Genomic DNA, 24,987 nt, shown 5'->3' on the forward strand with positions numbered 1-24,987 from the left:
TCTTCATATTTTGATATAGTGCAGTACTGCAGAATACCCTTGTATAGTTAATTCTAGCACCCTGCACCTATTACAACCTTTGCAGTTCCTCTTTCCTGCCTGGGGTGTCACGCTCTGTTCTTGTGCTTCTAGCACACTCAGCTGATGCAACAAACTTCTGCTATAGAGACCAGTGTGAGCTAGAAGCACAAGAGCAGAGAGCAACACCCCACGCAGGAAAGAGGAACTGCATGGGTTGTTGACAGGTGCAGGGTACTAGAATGAAGACTACTTTTGATTTTAGTAATGGTAAAACATTTTACATATATTTATATACCATAAGCCTCTATTTTTCTCTTAGTACTGTACGCAGTACAGTATTTTAAGTTAGTAGTTATCGAAAAAACAAAGGTGATTCCCTTCACAACTGCTCTTCCTACCTCAGTGAATAAAGTCATTGTATGCCACACAAATGATGCATCCATGTACAAAGGACAACTCAAAGCAGCTAATTATTTGTAGATTGCAGGTTAAAAAGTGGGAAAAGTACTTATTTGAAGGTAAGTTGTTAGGACAGGGTGCAGAACCTCTGGTACACCTCTCCCAATGAATAATCATGTACTTGGAGGGGTTTAAATAGTATAATTTGGACATTAAAGACATTTAATTTTTCAGTTGATTTTCTCAAAAAGCTCAAATATGGGATAAATGCATACATGCCAACTCTCCCTCATTGTCAGGGAGACTCCTTGAAATAGTAGCAAACTCCCTGAAGAGTCTAGGGGGTAAATTTACTAAAGTGAGAGTTTTTAGAAGTGGAGACGTTACCCCTAGCAACCAATCAGATTCTAGATATATTCTAGAAGGTGCTAGTTAAAAGATAAGTAGAATCTGGTTGCTATGGGCAACATCTCCACTTCTAAAAACTCTCACTTTAGTAAATTTAACCCTAGCAGTCTCCCAGATATATACATTCAAATGGTATAAGTAGTGCCATTTCCCTGCAATGGCTGTAAGGCGCAATGATCCCTATGGACACATACACTGTGAGCCCCTCAGCCGGCACAAAGCCAGGAGGTGGCGCGATCAGTGTGATAGCTTCTCCCCCCCCCCCTCCCACAGGCATAGGAGACTGCTGCTGCACAGCAGCCGCGGGCAGTCTCCCATTGCAACCCAGCGCACAGCAGCATGTGCTGGGCTGCTGAGAGTTGGGGGAGTGGAGCCGGACCCGAGCCCCCACCAGCAAACCCGGGTAATTAGTACACCCCCCCCCTATTCTTGTCGCCCCTGCGCGCGCTCATAGGTGGTACTTTAACAATCTCCTTGAATTGCTTTTTCAAAAGTAGGCAAGTATGGATAAATGTGGGGCATGTATGTAGAGGTGTTTGTATTGATGAGTGTTTTTTCGACCTTGCAAATAAGAGCTAAAAGCATCTTTCTAACCTTTTACAAATCACGTTTTACTGCACACCAAAATTCTGTAAACTTTAATTTGCTGAAAAACACTTGCTGGCTATAATTTGCCTTCCTTTTTTAAAAGAGCAAAAAGCAACCATTTTACATCTTGTAAACACTTGCTAATTTGTTTTACAAAAACTGCTCAGAAATTGTCAGGGGGGTGGGGGGCGGTTTATGCCTGCATTAGCTCTAGAACATCTATTTATAATTTATCCAACCCAGTTTATCTAAAAAAAAATTAAAAAATATATATATATATATATATATTTTTTTTTAAACACAACATTAATATCAATATTTAATATCGATCAACCTATAGGACAGTCGGTGATCGTGGTTTAACATTTCCCAGACGGCTGCTCCTCTCTGCAGCAGTCAAGTGGGGGTTGCTGCCGTGCTACCCTATGAATGTCCACTTACATTTGAATTACGAGAATCGTGGTAACGCGCATCATGAAAATTATCCGCGATGTATGAGATTTTGAAAGCACAATTTCCACTTTCAAACTGTTACAGAATTGCGCCCATTGTCTATATTATAAATAATCGGTTTTATATTACCAAATGGTATTTTTGCACAAGCAAATGTTAGTCATATGTGTGTAAATTGTGTGTGTTCACACAGACAATCTGATTGCTGCCATGTATCACAATGAAGTGAAGTCACGTTAACTTCATTGTGATTTCTTTCCAAAAGACTTTAAGGAGGCGATTCAGTTGTTTTGCGCCTCGATAATGGGCGCCCAATGTAGCAATTTAGTTATTACAGTTAGACAGGCTTTAGCCGCTATAGGGAGCCCAAAACCACGGACCTTTCACACATTTCTGCTCGCCTTCTGAGAGGGTGCAGTTTGCCCCCAAACAGAGCAACAATAGAATTGGCTACTAGGAAACTGTTTTAATTGTAAGTAGAAGCTTCACATCCAGAGCAGACCTATCAAAATCATGGGGGGGGGGCGATTAATTTTTTTTTTCACACCCGAGCTTCCATGTAAACTGAAGGGAGATTGGGGTGCAATATTATTATGGACACCAATGCCTTTTTTGCACATATGTCATGCCCAAACCACGGACTTGTCGCACATTTCTGCTTGAACCTACGAGCAGAAATGCTGTCAGCGAAAACAATACCCACCATGATGCTTGAAATGTTCAAATTATTACCCCCCCCTACCCAACTTGCTGCCGGTTGGCTCAGGTTCCAAATATTGCACTCCATGGCTACAGCTTTCCCTCATTATGGAATTCTGTAGAACATATTGTTTGTGTAATCTGTTTACAAAAATGACCTTTCCCACAAATATCTCTTGTATGATACGGTTTGTGACAGATATATAAGAAAGAAACCCTTGAGGGAATTTTTTATTATTATTTTAGCAATGTTACACCCTATTGTATACACCTGTTATTAGGGATGCAGCTTTCTAAAGATCACCCTTGTACTCTCATTGACAATTGTAACAGTGGTTTTTAGTTTTAATTTTCAAGCACAAGAACTCTTATGTTGTTTTTTTCCCAGTACTTTTCAGTTTAATGTTTTTATATTTTGTACATGTTTCTACAAATAAGCTGTACACATAATTAATAATCTGATTTTCAAGTAAAAGGTTTCTATGTTGAATGTTTTTGATAACCATTAAAGCATTGTCCAGTGCACAGAATTTTTAAGAGTGCAAATTAATCTATCGTTTTGCTCCTATCCTCAGACTCAAACTTTTAAGTCATGGTCCTTTATAAAGATTTTGTCTTCTGTGAAGTTTGGTTTGTTGGGAAAAAAGCCCATCACCATATGCACACAAGTGAAATCTAGGCTGAAAATGAAGACAATATGGGGAGTGATTAAATTAATTTTATGGAAATGTTGCTCCTGGCTAAATGCCCGCAAATTACTTGAATTGCCCCCTTTAATTGAACCGTTCCCATTCACAGCACATTCCCTGGAAACATTGATGGGTAATATGGTTTCTAGAATTTCTAAATTGGATTTTACATGTAAAGATTTTGTATTACCAAAAACCCTTATTGTAAAAATATGAATGTTTTAAGGGTAAGTCATATAATTTTAGAAGATAATTAAGCTGGTGCATGTGAAATATGAAATTATTTTGTAAATGTGATTAAATAATACATTCTGCATTACTCAGTATTCTTTGTAATGCATTTTTTTTTAAATGTGTTTTTATTTTTCAATAGAAATCTTGGTAAGAATGGTCTCTCAAACAGTAGCATTTTACTGGACAAGTGCCCACCGCCACGGCCACCACCGCCCCCTTATCCAGCTTTGCCAAGCGATAAGTTAAATCCACCGACACCAAGCATTTATGTGAGTATGAAAATGTATTGGTTAACCAGTCATGAACTTATCAAAGAATATTCATGTATGAGTTATTCCACACTTCATCAATGTATTTAGAAAAATATTCCCCAATGTTGTTAATTATTTTAACAAACACTTTTTTTGTTCGCAAAATGTCAATCTGGTACTTTAGGAAGGAGTCCTACTGATGTCTCTTAGATAAAATTAGGGACATCATTTATTTTTAATTAAATTACTTTATTTTTATTTTTTACCACCTTGATTTGAAGAGATTTAATTTAGCAATGTGTGCTTTGGTATTTTGCTTTTGTCTGTCATGATCTATTGCCTCCAGGTTTTGCCAACACTGTGCCAATTTAACACATTTACCTTTTCCATATCATAGGGCTGCAATTAAAATACATTCTAGGAGCCAGATAGCTCTAGAGCTTGTGTTATTTATTTTTTCCTTTTAGTTTGTATGCTTTTGGTTTGTCTTTAGAAGATCACATTGAATGCACTAATGTTGTAGCTCATGTAAATGTCTGGCTTTTGTGTATTCTTTGATAATATTTCCAGAATGTAGTTTAAGCAAACCTGGTTATACCAATGGGACTGCACATCTATGACTTGTAGTCTTAAAAATATATATATATATATATATATATATGTATATATTGCCACATAGTTGTTTTTTGGCAATTTTAGAATGCTTAACAATATTTTGTTGTAATACTTGGTGGTAATTGTAATTTTGTGCCACAGATCAGTTCTACAAATCAGGCTTTTGGTTACCTGTATTTTCATTAGGGCCACTGTATATTCTGATACAATTCTGTTGTCCCTAACACAGGTTTTTCAGCTGTACATGAATGTAAACGGTGTCCTAGTTTAATTTATAAATTTTCTTTTGCGTTCAGTTCTGAAATAGTACTTGCTAATCATTAATTTTAAATGTCCTGACTATGTATTATATGTAGAATATGTATATTTTGCTGTGTATTTTTGGCCAGTTATTTTTATATATACTGTAGCTAGATTAGAATAATTCATATATCCAAAATTAACGTATACTTGTGAACCAATTGAGCCTGGGACTTCTTTCCCATTCATCTAGGATGGAAAGAGTCATAGTGGGGTATCCAATTAGCCGTTATAACCATACTTTTTGTCCTGAGAGAACTCTTCGAGCCATTCGCCTGAGTTCGCCGCTTATCACGTTTGCATCGGAGAAAAACGGGTTATCGTGACTAATTGGATACCCCCCATAGACAATTAGTATCTTCTACACATTGATTTATATCCAAAAATGATTTCTAAGTTACTATAGCTTTTAAGACCACCAAATGAATTTATTAACATGTGATTTCATTATTTTTTTCTCCCCCTCCCTTCCTTAGTGTTCACTCTAGCTGCGGCGTGAGGCAGGGCGCCGGTGCTAGAGAGAGCACGTTCGTGCGCGCGTGACCGAGAAGGGGGCGTGGTCATCGAAAAGGGGGCGTGTCTATAAGATGCGTCCCCTTTTCGTCACTCTTGGGGGCGTGCCCGGCACTTACGGACACGCCGGGCAGCCCCCAAGAGAATAGATGCCGGGCGCATGCGCCCGGCGTCTATTCTCCGGCGGTGACCGGGTCACCGCACATTTCTTCATCCGCGGGACACTGCGACCCGCGGGTGGACTGCTCCCGCAGGCTGTTAGGGCAGGGCGCTTTTTGCCCTCCTTCTGGAGGGCAGGGCGCTTTTTGCCTTCCAGAAGGAGGGAAGGGCGCCGCGCCCCGCTAGAACAGCCTAGCGGGAACGCTACTTCCTAAATTATCATCATTGATCTTTGCCTAAAGCCCAAGTTCTCAAACTCAGCCCCCAAGACCCCAAACAGTGCATATTTTCCAGGTCTCCTCACAGAATCACAAATAAAATAATTAGCTCCACAATGTGTGGGTGAGTAATGAATACACCTGTGCACCTGCCAGGAGACCTGGAAAATGTGTGAACTGTGCGGGGTCCTGAGGACAGCGTTTAAGAACTACTGACTCATAGCATTGATGGACTTTCGGGAATGCTTCAGATGGCCCACTAACTTCCAAAAGAGATGCATATCACAGTTAGGGCTGTATCCAATTAGACAAGAAAACATTGAGTTTTCGCATGTGCAAACGTTTCGTACCCTTTGCCCGAATGTGTTACTGTATGTGGGTTTTGGGGCAACCCTATTAAGACACGATGCTGCATTCACCCGAAAAAAAATATGGCGAAAACTGCACCTGAAAATGGGGAAATGTGCCTATACTCCAAAAAAGCAATACTAACATTGGGTGATTGTATATAAGAGTATTATTGGGTAAAATCAAAGGGTTTGGGGTTTTTAAATTGCGTCAAATGACTGTTATATGCATTTTTCTTTAACAGTGGAAAAATGATAGCATGTTTTTGGGGGGCAAAATAAATGCTGCAGTTACATTAGTTGTACATAAAAATGGGTGTAAGTGTATTTTTGTGTCATTTTAGGGCACTTTTAAGATAAGTTAAAAATACACCTGCTGCAGCCACCTGCAATCCCAAAAACACTTGTCCCACCCATACAGCCCCCCAAATTACCTACCACACTACTTGAAATCCATTTTCCAACACTTTTTTTTAATTTTGACCCCAAAATTATTAGGGGGAATTAAGCTATTTAAAAAAATATTTTTGCCTCATTAGGGGTGTGTCCAAGGGGTTCCGAACCAAGTCCCCACATTTTAGCCCGAAATAGGCTTTTGCCAATTTTTTTACCTTCTCGGAAAACTATTTGCCGCTTTTAGCTCTGCAGAATTTGTATGTGCGAATAAGCCGCTGCTAATAGGATAGCACGATGCGTATTTTTGGTGAAAGGTGCAAAAAAAGTGTAAACTTTTCTCCAAACTGTGGCTTTTCGCAGCTAATTGGATACGGCCCATAGTGTAAGATAAAGGAATACCTTTAAATCAATGAAAGTGAACCACTATCTGTAATAACTTATCAGCAGGCATTTTAAACAAAGCTTTAACAAACACATATGGTAACAAAGCAGGAAAGAGTTTGTGGCTGCATCACTGGCATAGAGATTTAGCGGTGTAAAATTAATTGAGATGCAGAGTTGTTAATTGTTTTCATAATATGTTGCAAACACCCCATGTGGCCCCATAAAGGGACCACTGAGGACTCCATGGCTGATCCTTTACTAAGTATAATAGGGCCATCACAGCTTCTGTGGCTGGAAATTTGGTAAGTTATTGTAAGGGTCCCAAATGGGGGATATTTTAAATATAGTGACTTGATATCCATAATACAGACATTTAACTCCAGCCAAATTCTTTGGGTGAATTAAAAATGTTAAAACTAAAAAAAAAACTATACATAAGGATTTGCGGTACAATATGGAGTGAGTTGATCAAAAATATTACAACCAACCAATATAATTGGTCTCCATGGAGGGTTTGTTATATACTTTTTAATGCTGTACTCAAGAATATATTTCTCTTTAATCCATGTGGGACACTGAAGACATTGGGTTATAGCAGGTGAGAGAGGGGTCTGGGCAAGTAGTTAAAATCTTAACCTCCCCCTCTTTACCCCACCCCCTGCCTCCTAAAGTCCGTTTTTTTCTTAGTGACTCAGGGTTTGGGCACATTTTTATAAGCTGCCATAGCATTTTTTTTAAGAGCTGGGCTGTACACTGCTTACAGTGTAATAGCCAACAGCCCATTATCCACCGTGGGAGCCGCTCCGGAGTCACAGCACTGTCACCAGAGGCAGTTCCCTTGACTGAGTGGGCAAACCGGAGCGGCACGGCTACAGGTAAGGTGTGTCCTGCTTGTCTTACCGGTGTTGCCCCTGGTATGGTCAGCCCTGTGGAGGAGTTTTTTCCCATTGCCCCTCTCCCTGCCTTTGTGCGCTACCTCTGTGGTCTGCCAGCCAAGTAGACATTTTCCTCACACACAGCAGCCATTTTCTCCAGCAGCATGGTCTTCTGTCTGGCAGATAAGAGTTTATATCCTCCTCTATACCTTACAATACTCATTAGTCTATATACATATATTCTCTAGAATCTTGTATCTTCTCTAGTACATCAGCGAAAAAGGCTTACATTTTCACGCCTATATTGGAATTGGACCTCCGCTGCTTGGCAAATGGTTGCCTTTTCTGATGAGTCACGTTTTCTGCTTCATCGAACAGATGGTCGTCGGCATGTCATGTGAGAAACATCGGCAGAACAAACACACTGCAACCATTGCTGGAAGAACACAAGCTGGTAGTGGCAGCGTTATGGTCTGGGGAATGTTTTTTCATGGCATTCTCTGGGCCCACTCATAAATGTGGAAGGCACCCTCAACCGATTTGGTTATGAATCCGTCCTTGAAGAGCACGTACACCTATACAGGCTGATTGAGTTTCCTGAGGCAGATGGGATCTTCCAGCAAGACAATGTGACATGTCACACGGCTAGAAATGTCTGACAGTGGTTGGACGAGCACGACCAAGACTTCCAAGTACTTCCCTGGCCCCCTAATTCCCTGGATTTGAACCCAATTGAGCATCTGTGGGACCACCTCGATCATTGTGTTCGTGCTATGGATACTCCACCACGCACCCTTCAGAAGCTGTGGGATGCACTGCAGTCAGCATGGGTCCAGATACCTGTGCCAACCTACCAGCATCTTATTGAGTCACTCCCAGCCCGTCTAGCCGCTGTCCGTGCTGCACACGGTGGTTACTAGCTATTAACTGGTGGCCATAATAATGTGACTCGACTGTGTGTGTATATATGTATGTGTGTGTTTCTGATTGTTTAGTTGTCTTTTACTGATCCATACTCTTATTACAGGGTACATACTACTATATGTGGGTTTGTAGACGCCGTTTGTGTTCATGCTCATATTGGCGACATTCCCTTGTATTGTGTCCTTTACTTATGCCTATGTCAGACTGCTTTATTCATAATACAAAGCAAATACCTCATCTAAGTTACAGGTTAGTCATTTTTTGTGATCTGTGACGCATCTTGCTACATGGTTACAAAACTGCGGATGGAATACTGTACTGGAATATCTTGAGATAATACTTTTCTTATATATTCACTATGTCTGAAATATTTCATCGTCAGACCCTCCTGTAGACGGGGTTGCTCCAAATCTGGAGTTACTGGGTAAGAGGGATCAGCGATCAATGTGTCAAGCGGGTTTGGGTTAGCACCTTAGTGGTCCTCTAGGTATGCAGGCTATACCGAATTCTTCCGTCAGGGCTGATCTTGGGAGTTTTTTGTAGCACAGACTATTCCATAGTCTACTGCTGTCGTGCCTCCCTGGGTTCACAGCCTTTTTCAGAGCTCATTTAAGGTTTTGGAGATTGTGCCAGACTACCTTGTGACTCTGCAAAACTCCATCTGCTCCTTCATGGAGTGTACAGCAGGGGTCAGCTCATTTGGGGATCTTCAGATTCCCAGACGTACGTCGGCCCATTATTCACTCCTACCTAAGATGAGAATATTGGGATATGACCAGCTCGTTTATTACTTCCTGTCCTAACGGGTGGATATGTCCTGCTTCAGGACGCGGGTCTGAGGAGTCTTCTGGTGGATGCGTTCTCTATCGCCTGGATGTGTCCCCAGTTTGACCTCACAGGGCATGGTGCGTGAACTTCCGCAGGCTATCGATGGCTCTTGAGGCAGCCCTTAAGAAGGCCAAGGTTTTTTTTTCCAACATCGTTGTGACACCTGTTTTCATTAGGGCATGTCAATAGTTGTGACAAGTCTACTTTCATGGAGGGTCATTAGGAATTTGGATCTTCCAGTTTTACACCTCTCCAGGATTCTGGCTTTCCTACAGGTGGAGTTGGACATGGGCTTTTGTCTAAGGTTAGGTTTGGGCCTTCTTCAGTCTTGTTACAGAGACAGGTGGTCATTTCCTACTGTGCATTCCTTCCTCTAAGGGAGCGCTCCACATCCAGCCATGTTTTCTACACTCTGTTATCCCTTGGGACCTGGTTCCAGTCCTATGGTTTCTACAGCGCCTTCCTTTTTACTCTTTGGATTGGCTGTACATTTGGATCACTCATGTGCTGGCCAATGTTCCTCCTGGATATCCTGTTGATTTTCTGGATGAGTGCCCGGTCTCTCAGATCCTTTTTTCAGGATGTCTCACCATTACCTTATTCGCTTTTCTTTAAAGCTTTGGAGCGACCAGGGAATGGTGGCGCCTGCTCTTCCTGTGAAGGTTCAATAGGATCTTCAGTCATCCTTCTGATCTTTGGACGTGGTGCGGAAACTTTGGGTTTACGTTGATGAGCTCAACATTTTCTGATACACAGTCTCTGGCTCGTGCTCTATAGAAAGTCAGAGTTGGCTTGCCTCCACACCAATGCTAACTCGTCGGTTTTAATGCAGTCAACTGTCATGTTTCGCTTTGGCAAGCCTGTCTGTTCTGTACTCTGGGTAGATCCGCTTGATTGTCAGTTTTTTTTTTTTTTTTTTTAATCCAGATGCATGCAAGGATCTCACTGCTCTGTGCATGCATCTGTGTCAAGGGAAATGCCTGTCAAGTGACGTTCGCATAGTTCGGGTTGGAACGACATATCGCTCATCGTTCGGTAGTCCGTACACACTGAACGATACGGTACTAATCGTTAACATGATTGACAGATCTTCCTGCATGTACAAAATATCTGAAGATATGACCGACGGAAGCGCACATCATGATCATGTCGTTTAGATGCATCGGAATCGGCCAAATCGTCTGGGGCAGACCTGGCCAACCTGTGGCTCTCCAGCTGTTGTGAAACTATAAGTCCCAGCATGCTTTACCAGCAGATTGTGGGATGGAATGCTGGGACCATCCTAACTTCGCCTTGCCTTTTAAAAATGGAGGACAGATCTCTGTAACTGTGCATGTAACGTAATGTAAGCGCGGCAGTCAGACCCCTGGAGCAAGATAGTGGCGGCTGGTATGTAATAAAAAAGCAGGGTGGAGCGCATGTGAAACTGAACCTGGGAGAACACTGCAACTCTACACAAAAATATTTTCCTCCAGTCACATACTAGGTGTAATCAAATTCTTCCTTGGGGTGTGAGGTCTTCAATATTGCACTGATAATGTTATTAGAGAATTATATGTAGTTAGAAGAAAAAAAGTCAATTCAATTAGTGGCTTGACCGCAATGTGCCATTCTGGAAAAGCACATTGCTGTTTTTAACTTGTACCTTAGAGGTACGCAGGAAACCTAGCGACGTTCAGACTAGCATAATAGGCAAATTTTGTAAGAAGCGTAATATCCCCTCTAATTGAATCGGCCCCTTCATGTGTATATGTATAAATACTTGTAGGATATAAGAAGCAGCGACAATCTGCACTGGATGTTATTCAGGGAATAGTTATATAATGAAATAAACCTCTAGAAATAATTTACTTATACTGATTGAGCATTGCAAAAGAAAGAGCAAGGATTGTTGTCATGTGGTGGTGTATTGAGAGAATTTTTGAATGTATATTTTATTTAATCAAAAAATTAATTGTAGTACAGTAAGAATATCTAATCTTACCATCAGCTTACTACATCATTTGCTAAATAATAACACTACTAATACCATATAAAAGATACACAATTGATATGATCAGTATTTTGCTACTACTATTCTAGAGCGAATACACTACCTGTAATCCTATGTGTTACCACAAATGATCAAATTACTCTGGAACAGTATTGATATACAAACAAATGAGATACAATATAGGCCCTCAGCCTGGGGTACTAATACCCTTTGGGCAGTGACGTGCGGTGAGGTCAATGGCTGGGGATGCACACATGGGGGTGGGTCTGAATGCCAGAAGCCTGTCTCACCAGTGATGTGCGTTGAGGTGAGGCAGAGCCTTTCCTCTCATACTTGGGTATACTCCACAGTTTTTATTTTAAAAATGATAAGAAAAATGTAAAGAAAATATTATAAATACGTTTGTAGTATTCGAATTATTTTTATAGTCAAAATTCTGGAGTAAAAAGTGTATGACAGGTGAGGCAGTGCCTCCCCTGTCTACTTTTTCTGCACCTTCCAGCACTATATAGCGCTGCACCTTTGTATAATGCCCACATAAACCTCGGGTTCTTATATGTATGTAAATCTGGCTCTGACACTAGCCAGTGCCTGCCCAGACATTTACCTCACTGCATGTCGCTGTGTCTCACCCCCAACTCACTAACTCTCCCCTCACTACACTAAGCTTCATCTTCTCCTTCCTGCTCTCCCTCCCCCTGCTGCTCTGTGGGTCTCTGAGCAGTGCACTTCCTGGTCACATACATGATACATCCAAGGTGTCCATCAGTGCTCGAGGCACACACACACAATCAGATTCTAGCTATCATTTTCTAGAAGGTACTAGATAAATAAGTAGAACAGATTGGTTGCTATAGGCAACATCTTCACTTTTGTAAACCCGCACTTTAGTAAATATACCGCTTATACTGTACATTATATATTCTAAATTTAACAGAATGAAAAATTAAAAAGATAAACTGTGTACACTTTTTCAATTTATTTGTTAATACTTTTCAGATTTAAAACTTCATTTAATTATTAGGACTTAAATTAAGCCTGGTGAAGACAGTTTAAGCATTTTGTAAAAGCTCTCACCCTTCCCATTTCAGGGAGGAATTACCTGGATTTCTGAATAAATTGGTCAGAAAATGTCATCTGATCTTCATATAATTCTCATTACTAGACAAACACAGTCTGCTTAATCTAACACTCCATTATACGTTTTGATGTCTTTATTGAACACCATGTAAACCATGCAGTGCAGGGTGGAAAAACATGTGAACCCTTGGAATTAATAACTGGTTGACCCTCCTGTGGTAGCAATAACCCCAACCAAACGTTTCCTGTAGTAGCAGGTCATACCTGCACAATGGTCAGAACTAAATTTCGGACCATTCTTCTTTACAATACTTCAGTTCAGCAATATACTTGATGTTTGGTGTTGAGCTGCTTTCCTCAAATGTCACAGCATCTCAATTGGGCTGAAGTCAGGACTCTGACTGGTCCACTCCAGAAGGTGAGTTTCTTGTGTTGAAGCCATTTAGTTATTCACTTGTCCTGTTGCATCGCCTAACTTTTGTTAAGCTTCAATTGGTGGACAGCTAGCCTTATATTCTCCTGCAAACTGTCTTAAACTTTGGAATTAATTTTTCTGTCTATGTGAGAAAGCAGCCCCAAACCGTAATGCTCCCTGTACCATACTTTACAGTTGGGATGACATTGTGATGATGGTGTGCTGTACTTTTTTTTTTTTTCCAATACATAGGGGGCAATTCAGTTGTTGGCACCAGCAGCTGTCAGTGCTGAACGCCCAATGAAAGATGCCAGCATTGAGGAGGCGAGCAGAAATGTGCGAAAAGTCAGTAGTTTGGGTGCTCTAACCAGAACTTTATACGGGTTTAGCCGTTTAACATGGCTAAACCCAGTCTAATTGGTCACGACAAGCGCAATAATAAATATGCTCAAAAAGCAATTGAATTGCAACATTGGCCGCCCATTAATTAGCGTGACTTAAAAAACAATTGAATCACCCCTGTGGGCAGCTTACACAGGTTAAAATAAATTAACTTGCACAGGGGTGCATGAGAAAGCTGTGATCACAAAGAGGTTACTTAAAAATTAACCAAATAGTATTTTTGTCATCACAGCTTTCTCATGCACCCCTTGCAAGATCATTTATTTTAACCTGTGTCAGTTGCCTTCTTGTTAGTATGATAGAAGCTATGTTTGGTGACTGTCTCACCTTTAAAAGCCATAAGTTAGTTGGCAGACCATGCTTTAAACCAGTTAATGTTTTCAGTTTATACTCTGTGATAGCAACTACCAGGTTCCCATAAGTATGACAGATAGTGTAGGACCTGCAGAAAAATGGGGTCCCGTGATGTGAGCTGCAGGCTTAAATGCATTGATCAATCCATGAACCAAAACCCCATGCCCGGTACCCTCCATAGGTACTGCGGCCGGGGTCCAACATAATGCACATGGAAGGCGGCACTCTGTAATTTTAGGCGAACAGCAGGTTACAGCATCAACGGTTCAAACTTTTAATACCTCGTCGTAAGGATCGATGACGAGGTATACAGTACCAGTCAAAAGTTTGGGGACACCTTCTCATTCAATGTTTTTTGTTTATTTACATTATTTTCAACATAGTAGATTAATACTGAAGACATCAAAACTATGAAAGAACACACATGGAATTATGTTGTAAACAAAAAAGTGTTAAACAAATCAAAATATGTTTTATATTTTAGATTCCTCTTGGCATTCTCTCAATCAGCTTCATGAGGTAGTCTCCTGGAATGGTTTTGAATTAACAGGGTGTGCCTTGTCAAGAGTCAAATTGTGGAATTACTTGCCTTCTTAATGTGTTTGAGACCATCAGTTGTGTTGTGCAGAGGTAGTGTTAGTACACAGTGGACACCACTATTTGACTACTGTTGTAATCCATATTATGGCACTAACCACTCAACTCAGTAAACAGAAACGACAGTCGATCATTACTTTAAAACATGAAGGTCAGTCGATACAGAAAATTTCAAGAACTTTGACTGTATCCTCAAGTGAAGTTGCAAAATCCATCAAATGCTATGATGATACTGGCTCTCATGAGGACCGCCCCAGGAAAGGAAGACCAAGAGTTACCTCTGCTGCAGAGGATAAGTTCATTAGAGTTACCAGCCTCAGAAACCGCTACTTAACAGCACCTCAGATTAGAGACCACATAAAGTCTTCACAGAGTTCAAGTAGCAGACAAATCTAAACAACTGTTCAGAGGAGACTGCGTGAATCAGGCCTTCATGGTCATATTGCGGCGAAGAAGCCACTACTGAGGATGAACAACAAGAAAAAGATAATTGTTTGGGCCAAGAAACACAAGGAATGGACAATTAGACCAGTGGAAATCTGTACTTTTGGTCTGATGAGTCCAAATTTGATATTATTGGTTCCAACCGCCGTGTCTTTGTGAGACGCAGAGAAGGTGAGCAGATGGTTTTGCATGTGTGGTTCCCACTGTGAAGCATGGAGGAGGTGGTATGGGGGTGCTTTGCTGGTGACACTGTTGGTGATTTATTCAAAATTCAAGGCACACTTAACCAGCATGACTACCACAGCATTCTGCAGTGCCATGCAATCCCGTCCCATCTGGTTTGCGCTTACTGGGACCATCATTTGTTTTTCAACAAGACAATGACCCCAAACACACCTCCAGGCTATGTAAGGGCTTCTTGACCAAGAAGGAAAGTGATGGAGTGCTGCATAAGATGACCTGGCCTCCACAATCACCTGACCTAAAGCCAGTTGAGCTGGTTTGGGATGAGTTGGACCGCAGAGTGAAGGAAAAGCAGCCAACAAGTGCTCAGCACCTCTGGGAACTCCTTCAAGACTGTTGGAAAACCATTCCAGGAGACTACCTCATGAAGCTGATTGAGAGAATGCCAAGAGTGTGCAAAGCTGTCATCCAAGCAAAAGGGGGCTACTTTGAGGAATATTTTGGTTTGTTTAACACCTTTTTTTGTTTACAGCATAATTCCATATGTGTTCTTTCATAGTTTTGATGTCGTCAGTATTAATCTAGTATATTGAAAATAATTTAAATAAACAAAAACCATTGAATGAGAAAGTGTCCAAACTTTTGACTGGTACTGTGTATATATAATATACATACACAATAGGCGGCACTCAGGCAAATATACAGAAAAAAAAATTACACGGAGTCCCCGCAGTCAAGTCAACATCTCAATTCCTTGACGAATTGAAACGTTGACTGTGTGTGTGTGTGTGTGTGTGTGTGTGTGTATATATAGATATATAGATATATATATAGATATATATAGATATATAATTTGAATCGTAGGAACTTCTGTGGTGTCCTCCCACGTATTGTAGACTAGTGAACAGATCTGTTTTGCAAATTGAAGAGATTTCTGTAAGTCTTTAGCTGTCACTTTTGGATTATAAGAAACAGCAAAAGGTATTCCCCAGCAATCAGCTGGTAGATAATTCAGAGAACTCAGGTGCATATATTTACAAAAATATGGCTAAGGCTCCAGGCCACTTCACGGTATCTATTTACTGCAGGTCCCTAATACATAGTCAAAGTCTGGGCCGTGGAACCCCAAAAGCAGGCGAAGGCCAGCCACCCCAGGGCAGCACACCAGTGAGAGACTAAGGTGTTACTGATTTTATTCCGAGTGCTGGGGAATATCTTTTGCTGTTTTCTTGTATAGAATAACCCCTTCCTTTCATGCACCTGAGTGATATTACTGTGATTGAGCAGCTATCAACATGTACTTTAGGATTATACTTAAACTCTTTGAGCATTCTGCGCTGTGCTCTTGCAGCCAGATGGCCACTCATAGGGGGGAATGGCAACAGTGCTGAACTTTCTACATTTATAGACAATTGGTCTTCCATGTACTGAGGACAGGATGCTTACAGATACTTTTGTAACCCTTTCCAGTTTTATGCAATTGTATTCTGAGATCTTATATGTTTGAGGCATGAATCACAGTCACTGTGGGGAGGAAGAGTTAGGGGTAGGGTTAGAATACTGGCAGATTTCTGTATCCTAACCCTGTCGGGATGCCAGCGTTGGAATTCTGACTGCCGGGAGAGCAAACTCATAAAGAGTGGTTTTTATAGAGCAGGGAAACTCTAACCAACACCTCCAATCTTGTCTCATTGATTAGACTCCACCTTAGCTAATGCTTGAGGCCAATTAGCTTTTTTGATTCCTTTTATTTATTTTTTTTATTTTTTTTTTAGCATTCACTAGTTTAGAAGTTCACACGCTTTTCCAACATATATGTTGGATATTAAAAAGATAGTCAATATGGACACGTAAATGCTATAATTTGTGCGTAAGGTTAAGCAGACCATGCATCTATTCTTGTGGCTTAGATGTTGTTCACATTTTGTGGCCAATTTATGCAGAAATCCAAAGGGTTCACATACTTTTTTAGCCACTGTAAATATACGCTCATCCGATATTTTCTCCTGTGATTTACACGAACAGAAATGTTAATGACATTTTTATAGGTGCTAATGAAGTTGTGGCTAATTGCATAGAAAAATAGGGTCTGAGTCGAAGGAAGTACAGACTTCTAGAATCCGTAAATTAACAATGAAATAAATATGCAAACATATCTCCATATCTTACATGAAGTGCCTAAAGCAGGGGTCGAGGGTCATTTTGATTATTTATATATATATATATATATATATATATATATATATACACACACACACACGTTATTCGCGGGTCCAGTGCAGGCCATGCCCCCTCAGTTTGATGTCACACTGGGCGGGACCACAATCACCAGTGATTACAGCAAAGCTCGAAACATCCTGATGATGCTCTGGGGAACTCTAAGGGCAGCGGTGTGGCCATCACAAGCATTCTAAAGGCGCTCCCAGGCAGCACTGCTGCATAGATTATTGCTGCGGGGTGCCATTCTAGGCGCCCTGCTAGCCAGATGAGGCTAGCAGAAAAAAGTTCCAAGGGCCAGACCCCCCCGGGCATGAGGTTCCCCATCCCTGGCCTAAAGGAAAGGAATGAAGGGTTCATGTTTTGGAGCATCCTTCACAGTCCCCAAACTTGGATGTAATGAACATGCAAGAAAAACAAAGTATAGTTCTGAGCTATTGTTGTGAGGAAGAGGGCAAATTGTAATGGATGATGAGGAACCAAAAGTTTGCACATAAATAAATGAAGCCATTGTTGAGAGAATGGTTCGCATATTGACAGCACTAATGTTATCGTACAGCAATGGAAGACATGTATTGTATATCCATTTGCTTTGATATTTTTCTTCTGGAATAAACTACAACCTTTTAATGAGTAGTATTCAATGGTAAAATGTCTGCGGTATACTTTGTTTTATATGCCAACATATGTTGTGTTGTAAGCCAGTATGTATTATCGTTGTTTTGCTAATTCTGTAAATGAATAGCTTGTCAGAGCAGCTTTTATTATTCGTCTACTGTATGTTGGATTATTTAGACTGAATATTTATTATTGTGTATTTCATAGTTGGAGAATAAGAGAGATGCTTTCTTCCCACCTCTACATCAGTTCTGCACAAATCCAAACAATCCTGTTACTGTTATCCGAGGCCTTGCTGGAGCACTTAAATTAGGTACTTAAGTGTTGTCTTCTAAGCACAATTAAAGGTTACAGTGTATGATGCACTATTAACTTTTATAAAACTATTTTGTCTTTAGATCTAGGACTATTCTCTACTAAAACCCTGGTAGAAGCAAATACTGAACATATAGTTGAAGTCAGGACGCAGTTGTTACAGCCTGCGGACGAGAACTGGGATCCCACTGGAACAAAGAAAATCTGGCGCTGTGAGAGCAGTCGCTCACATACTACCATTGCAAAATATGCACAGTATCAGGCTGCTTCATTCCAGGAGTCACTACGAGTTAGTAACATTTTTCCTTAATATTGTAGATTGTTATAGGGGGCATATAAAATACATGCATAATACTTCAAGGATGATATTATTTTTATGCGGTTTATCGTATGCTTCTAATGTTCTAAGTATATTAGAGGACACCATAGAGCTCTTTGACCGTTAGTTGCAGTTTCAGTCCGTTTATACACTGCATGGCAATTCAAGCTGGTTTGTAAAGTGTAGTGTTCTGATTTCAAGTATCAGGACTGTTGTGTAAGCATGGCTGACTTTTTTTTTTTTTTTTTTTTTTGGGAAGCTTGCAGGGAACAATTACAATTGATCATGAGACAGAGGTTTGACTACCTTGTTTTTTTTCATAAATTATATATTCATTAGTAGCACTTTTATAGGGATTGATATACTCCCTATTATAGCAGGGTTTCTCAAGTACCAATGTAGAGTATTACTTTATCCAAGTAAGCCGTATAATCTGTCCATTTATTTCAAGTATCCATAATTATACTCCTTTAAAGCCATGTAGATCGTGTTTTGAATGCTTAAAAAATATATAACCTTCTAATGTGTTTGGGGTATGTTTTCATTACAAATATTAATTAAGATTAATTTGACATGTGGATGTTTTTAGAATGTTATGAAACATCAAGATGACTTAAAATGTCTAAGGGGCTTTTGTAATAGGTTGCAATCTGCAGCTGCTGCGGGTACTCACTTATTTTTAAAGCAAGAATCAATTTAAAGACAGAACAGAGCTGATTTTACCTGTTAAAACGATTGCCACTTAAAAATACGAGAAGACTCACAGGAGTTCTGGCAGCGGCTGCAGCTATTACATAAGCCCCCATATGTATAATTTGATGGCATTGATATGTATTAGTTTTTATACAAATTTTGCTTATGGTACACATTAAATCTATTAATGTCATTGTATTTATATTTTGTGGATTTCTAGCACAGACATACCCAATATTTTTTTTTCAGGTAAATTACATTTTGAAGGGTTTTTTTAAACAAAAATGTAGAAATGAATTATATACTGCCTATCACCAGTATATAGTAAGATAATGCTTTTCAACTAAGACTGCTTCCTTGAATCAATTGAAATGCAGTCTGCAAGCCCAGAATTAACTTTCTGCCCACAAGCAATACATTATTATTTTACCTTATTTGTGTATGGTAATATAAATTGCAGTTGTCATATGACTGCATAATTTGTCATTTACGTAATGAACTTACAATTTATTAATACTAGGAGGAAAATGAGAAAAAAAGCCACCATAAAGACCATTCAGACAGTGAATCTACATCGTCAGATAAGTGAGTATAAATCTTCTTCCAAATAAAGATTTTTCCAGCATTTACTATTTATTGTTTAAAGGAAAGTGTACAATGAGTTACACATGCAGGGTTTATTTTCACTTTTTAAAAATCCTCGGGAAATCATTAAATTAGCTTTGTTGAGGTAAAACGAAATATTATCCATAAACTTACAGAATAGATCCCTGTGGCCAAACAGTGCATTGACATAATAGCTGAATAATAAAACATTTGACACTTGTTTGTGTAGTTTTGTTTTGGAGGTTTGGGAAAGACACAATGTATGATGTTACTTACTAGTAAAGTGACATTTGTGCATTTATTACAAAATGTATGGTAATGTTATTTTAGGGTATAAAAGTAATTTGTTTTTTCTTTTACTTAGTTCTGGCCGGAAAAGGAAAGGACCTTTCAAAACCATTAAGTTTGGGACCAACATTGACTTGTCTGATGAAAGGAAGTAAGTATTTTGTGTGAAAGAGATCTAAAACGAATAGAATTTCTAGAATTTAGAGGTTGTGGTTAGTGAAGAAAAGTTCTGTTATATGGTATAGTGAAGTACAGTATAACGTTTGCTGATTTATAAACCACAGGGAGCCTACCCATCTCCCCCCGGCCCACCACCGGCACTGCCGCGGCTGCTGAGCCCCCAATCCTTGAACAGGTGCCACTGCACACCTGTTCTCGGCAGGGTCACACTGACCCGGTGTGGGGGCCCAGGGGAGACCGGCCCTGTCTGCTGAGGCATAATAAAATATATGACCAAATTGGTAGACTGCATGATTGATTTCACATTACTTGAGAACAGAAAAGCTCCACAAATGCACAACATCCGTTAAAATGTTTTGTTTTTTCCCAGCAATGTGCTTCTTTATGATTTCATTTTATTACAGTAACAAACTATTAAGTACTTTGGACAGTTATTTTAAAACTGGTTTACAATAGTAATTATTTCTATGTTTATTATATAATATTTATCTTTTCACTTTAAAGGTGGAAATTACAGCTACATGAATTGACCAAACTTCCAGCATTTGCACGTGTTGTATCTGCTGGAAATCTCCTCAGTCATGTCGGTCACACTATTTTAGGAATGAATACTGTACAGCTCTACATGAAAGTCCCGAGCAGCAGAACACCAGGTTTGTTTCATGACAATTTGAATACTGTCAGCAACTACTGGACAGATTTTACATCTAACATTTTACAACCTTCCGTGAAAAATAGACACCTGTATTGCATTTTTCATGACCGTCTAATGACTCGTGTCCTAAAAATTTGCTAAAGTTGTTTATAGTGGATTATTAAGTTTATAAAGGTTATGAGAAAGCTGTATTCTCAAATGCATCCATCTACCGGGCAAAATAAACCCATTGTTGCAGATAAGGTCCAAGTCTCCCCAGTAAAAATAGCTAGCTCATTACCCAATTGTGGATTGCTTATTCCTGCGTTTATACCTTTCTTATTGTGCTATTCTATTCTTGGGTAAGAGCAAAATGTCACCCACGATAAAGATATTGACAAGACTCATGTGGAGACAGTTGAAATCCACTTTCACCTATTAACCTATATAACATTTATTTTTGTGTTTTACACTTGCCTCTACTAAAAAGCATGGAACACAACACATGTCTCTTAATTTCTTACTGGCTCCCCTTACTCTAACCACTGCTGCACTATTGTGATGCCGGTGACTCCAATTGTGCCATATTTATTCATCTATTTTTCTCTGATTATAGGTCATCAAGAAAACAATAATTTTTGTTCGGTGAATATAAATATTGGGCCAGGCGACTGTGAATGGTTTGTTGTCCCTGAGTCATACTGGTGTGTCATGAATGACTTTTGTGAAAAGTAAGTGGTAACGTAAACATGAGCATAGTTATTTAATGTGCTTTAAAGTTTAAAAAAAAAATATTATTTTGGGAAAACACAGCAAGAGGCAATTCTACTATAAAAAGCCCTGACTTCAGTAAGATACAAAATCTATCTGCATATAGAAAAAAAAAACCTTTTTACACACTGGCATTAAAAACAACTTTGAAGAATACGCAAAACCTTAGCAATTGTGACATTGTTTTTAACATAATGTTCAATAATGAATATTTCCTACAGAACAGCATAATGTTCTATGTCCTTAATGAGCATTCATTTTTATTTTTTTTAACACTTTAGATATCTTTTTCACCAGTGCTGTATTGGGGTAAATATGTACTTGTACAGAGATATGTAACCATATTAGTTTGACATGGCAATACCATGATTGTATCAGAACTAATATAGTCGGCATGTTACTTTTTGAAGTCCTCAGAAATCCTTAATAATCATAATCATTATCATTGTATTCCCCACATACTGTACATCTAGTTTTGAACAGAGGTTAAGCTGTTACAGTTCTGCCCTTCTAGCATCCATGATGGGAATTATCTTTGGGCATGTTGCGTTTTGTGTGAAATATTGATTTGTTTTTGATCATTATTTTCTATCTTACCTTACAGAAATAATATAAATTTCCTTCTGGGATCATGGTGGCCAAATTTGGAAGACCTGTATGAAGCAAACGTTCCAGTCTACAGGTTTATCCAAAGACCTGGTGACTTAGTTTGGATAAATGCTGGAACGGTCCACTGGGTTCAAGCAATTGGCTGGTGTAACAACATTGCATGGAATGTTGGACCTCTTACAGGTAACGTTCACACACTTTAAATATGTGTAAGCATTTGTAATAAAGTGTAATTTATATAAATTTTGAACTAAATTGCGAGTTCTTGGGTATTTATATATAACATTTATTTTCTTCAGCATACCAATATAAACTAGCTGTGGAACGGTACGAATGGAACAAATTACAGTGTGTAAAATCTGTAGTTCCAATGGTTCATCTCTCCTGGAACATGGCAAAGAACATCAAAGTCTCTGATCCAAAACTCTTTGAAATGATTAAGTAAGTAACTTTCATGGTGACTACTTTTTGTTTCAATTTTACTTTTCCCTCCTCTTACTTTTTAACCACTTGCCTGGCGTTGTCACATCTCATGCGACCACAGCAGGCTGAGCTTTCCCTTACACAGTCACAGCTGATGCGACCATGTGAGAGGAGCCTGCTGGGAGCTAATCTTCCAGCAGCTGCTGGGTTCAGTCCACCTGGCCAGCTCCTTGGTTGCAGTGTCAACCACCCCCAGCCTACTCCTGCCAGCCAAGCTGTGTACAGAAGGGCGGTAATCCTAAAAGGATCGTCCAACTGGAAGGAAAACATTCTTCCTGCAGCCCGAGCTCTAGGGGATCAGGGAAGCTGCGACTTCACTTTTTTTTTCCCCTGGCTACAGGCACTGCTGGGGTATTGACTGCGATAGGCGATCCTAATAAGATTGCCCAACAATCTGGGCTGACTGCAATGCAGCAGCTCCGCCTCCCCCTGCTCTCCCCTACCTTACCAGCAGTGATTGATGGACGATTGCCCCCTGCTGCTGGCTGCTTCTTTTGCAGGACTTCTTAGTTTAAAAAAAAGTTTTTTGTGTGTGAGAGTATGTGTATATCTGCATATTTGTTAATAAAATTATACAGAATCGGGTTTAAATATCTTCTTCTGTACATATTTTGATGATAAAAAAAATCAACAAATTTGGGGACATTTTTGTAAAAAATATTAGCCAGTTAAGTGAAGGATGCTGCGTTTCAACTTACCTTATTAATAAGGTTTCCAATTGTACAGCAACCATTTTATTTTCAAAGCATAATAGCCCACAGCCACAAAAGTGAGCTTTACTTTTCCATACTTTGCAGTTGTTTAAAAGTATTTAGGTATAAATTGCAAATTGGTAAAGTGCCACTTATTGCTGAGGTATCACTCCATAATTTGTGATATTTAATCCAGTTTCACAATCGGCAGGTTTTTAGTGAAGCAGGGAAGTAGTATGATGCAGGGTCCTGGCAGAAATACAGGAGCAATTATCGACTGAAGCCTGGATCATCTGCCTTCTAGCTCCAGGCATCAGTTGTTGCCTTCTCCTGTTTTTCTGCAAGGACCCTGCATAATACTACTTCCCTGCTTCACTAAAAACCTGCCGATTGTGGAACTGGATTAAGTATCACAAATTTTGGAGTGATACCTCAGCAATAAGTGGCGGCTTTACCAATTTGCAACGTATAACTATATCTTTACTGGTGAAGGTGAACACCAGAGGTGGTATCAAGCAGCAGCTGAATTGCAAGCACAATATTACACCTTATAATTGTTTAATAGTATTTAGGTGCTAAGTATTAATTCCAAGTTTTTACACACAATGGGGTCAATCCTATTCCATGTGATGTTTTCACAGATGCGAGTCAATGGCCGCACTTGACAGCAGCCCGGATTCATTTAAATGTTTCGCAGCCCCATAGGGCTCCGGGCAAAAATAAGCGAATTTGGGCTCGGAGGGGGCCACGAAAGGTGCCAAGTGCCAGTCTGTTGCCGGTGTTTTAACACTGTTGCGACGGCAACTCTCACCCTTCGCATGGAATAGGATTGACGCCAATGTATTTACTGGAGAATTTCCCACTTCTGCACTCCTGATCGTAGCATGTTGCGTTTCATTTGGTTAATAAACGTCAGTAATTATAGGCTCCCCCACCACATTGGCGGAATTAAAGAATGAGGTCTTAAAATGGGTAGCTCTTTATAATCTAAAATTACTTGTAGACAAAATATGTGCTCCCCAAGATTATGATTTTTAATTTTTAGTAGTTTGTTTTTGAAGTAATTTTAAACCATTCATTGCTAGGTTTATTCATTTGAGGTATTGATTGCCAAAGATGCATTTCCAACTGTAACATTGTTTCTTGTAATAGATATTGCTTACTGAGGACATTGAAGCAGTGCCAGACACTAAGAGAAGCTCTTATTGCTCTGGGAAAAGAGATTTTATGGCATGGACGAACAAAAGAGGAACCGGCTCATTACTGCAGCATCTGTGAGGTTAGTCACTATTCAATCTAAACAAATCTACAGTTTGGAGTATTTTATGTAATATTTTGGGTTGCAGAATTGTGTTACCATGGGAAATGTTAAAATTGATTACTTTTCTGTTCATGTAATCCTTTAGGTGGAAGTCTTCAATTTGCTTTTTGTTACAAATGAAAGCTATTCTCAGAAGACATTTAAAGTTCATTGCCATGACTGCGCTCGAAAAACGTGTTCAGACCTGGACATCTTTGTGGTGCTAGAACAGTACAAAATGGAGGAACTAATGCAGATTTATGACTTATTTACATTAGTAAGTATTATGCATATTCTGAATTTCAGCCTCCCCTTAATTGGAACATACATGAAAAATACATGGAATTAAATTTGTTTGCTTTTTAGTGAATTATTTTAATTTTTTTGCATTATGTGACTTTGATGCTTTAAACCTTTTTTTTGTAAATTGTGGGCACCTGTAGAGAAATATATTGTAAACTACTTTAAAAAGTAGTCATGTTAAAAAAAAAAA

The 24,987-nt window shown here is 39.5% G+C and overlaps 1 protein-coding gene across 8 annotated transcripts in view; it reads left to right on the forward strand.

Annotated features, from left to right (window-relative positions):
• The window catches only part of KDM6A (lysine demethylase 6A), a 179,300-nt gene that overhangs the window by 145,156 nt on the left and 9,157 nt on the right, over positions 1–24,987 (forward strand). For all 8 annotated transcript variants that reach the window (XM_088444933.1, XM_088444935.1, XM_088444937.1 and 5 more), the window contains 11 exons: positions 3,631–3,760; positions 17,812–17,917; positions 18,003–18,208; positions 19,452–19,516; positions 19,902–19,976; positions 20,510–20,658; positions 21,256–21,370; positions 22,015–22,202; positions 22,319–22,460; positions 24,347–24,473; positions 24,601–24,771. In XM_088444933.1, coding sequence (XP_088301059.1) covers positions 3,631–3,760; positions 17,812–17,917; positions 18,003–18,208; positions 19,452–19,516; positions 19,902–19,976; positions 20,510–20,658; positions 21,256–21,370; positions 22,015–22,202; positions 22,319–22,460; positions 24,347–24,473; positions 24,601–24,771 — 1,474 coding nt within the window. The remainder of the gene's footprint in view (positions 1–3,630; positions 3,761–17,811; positions 17,918–18,002; positions 18,209–19,451; positions 19,517–19,901; positions 19,977–20,509; positions 20,659–21,255; positions 21,371–22,014; positions 22,203–22,318; positions 22,461–24,346; positions 24,474–24,600; positions 24,772–24,987) is intronic.

The sequence above is a fragment of the Taudactylus pleione genome, unplaced genomic scaffold (genome assembly GCF_031769625.1).
Source record: "Taudactylus pleione unplaced genomic scaffold, aTauple2 ptg000374l, whole genome shotgun sequence".
Lineage (NCBI taxonomy): Eukaryota > Metazoa > Chordata > Amphibia > Anura > Myobatrachidae > Taudactylus > Taudactylus pleione.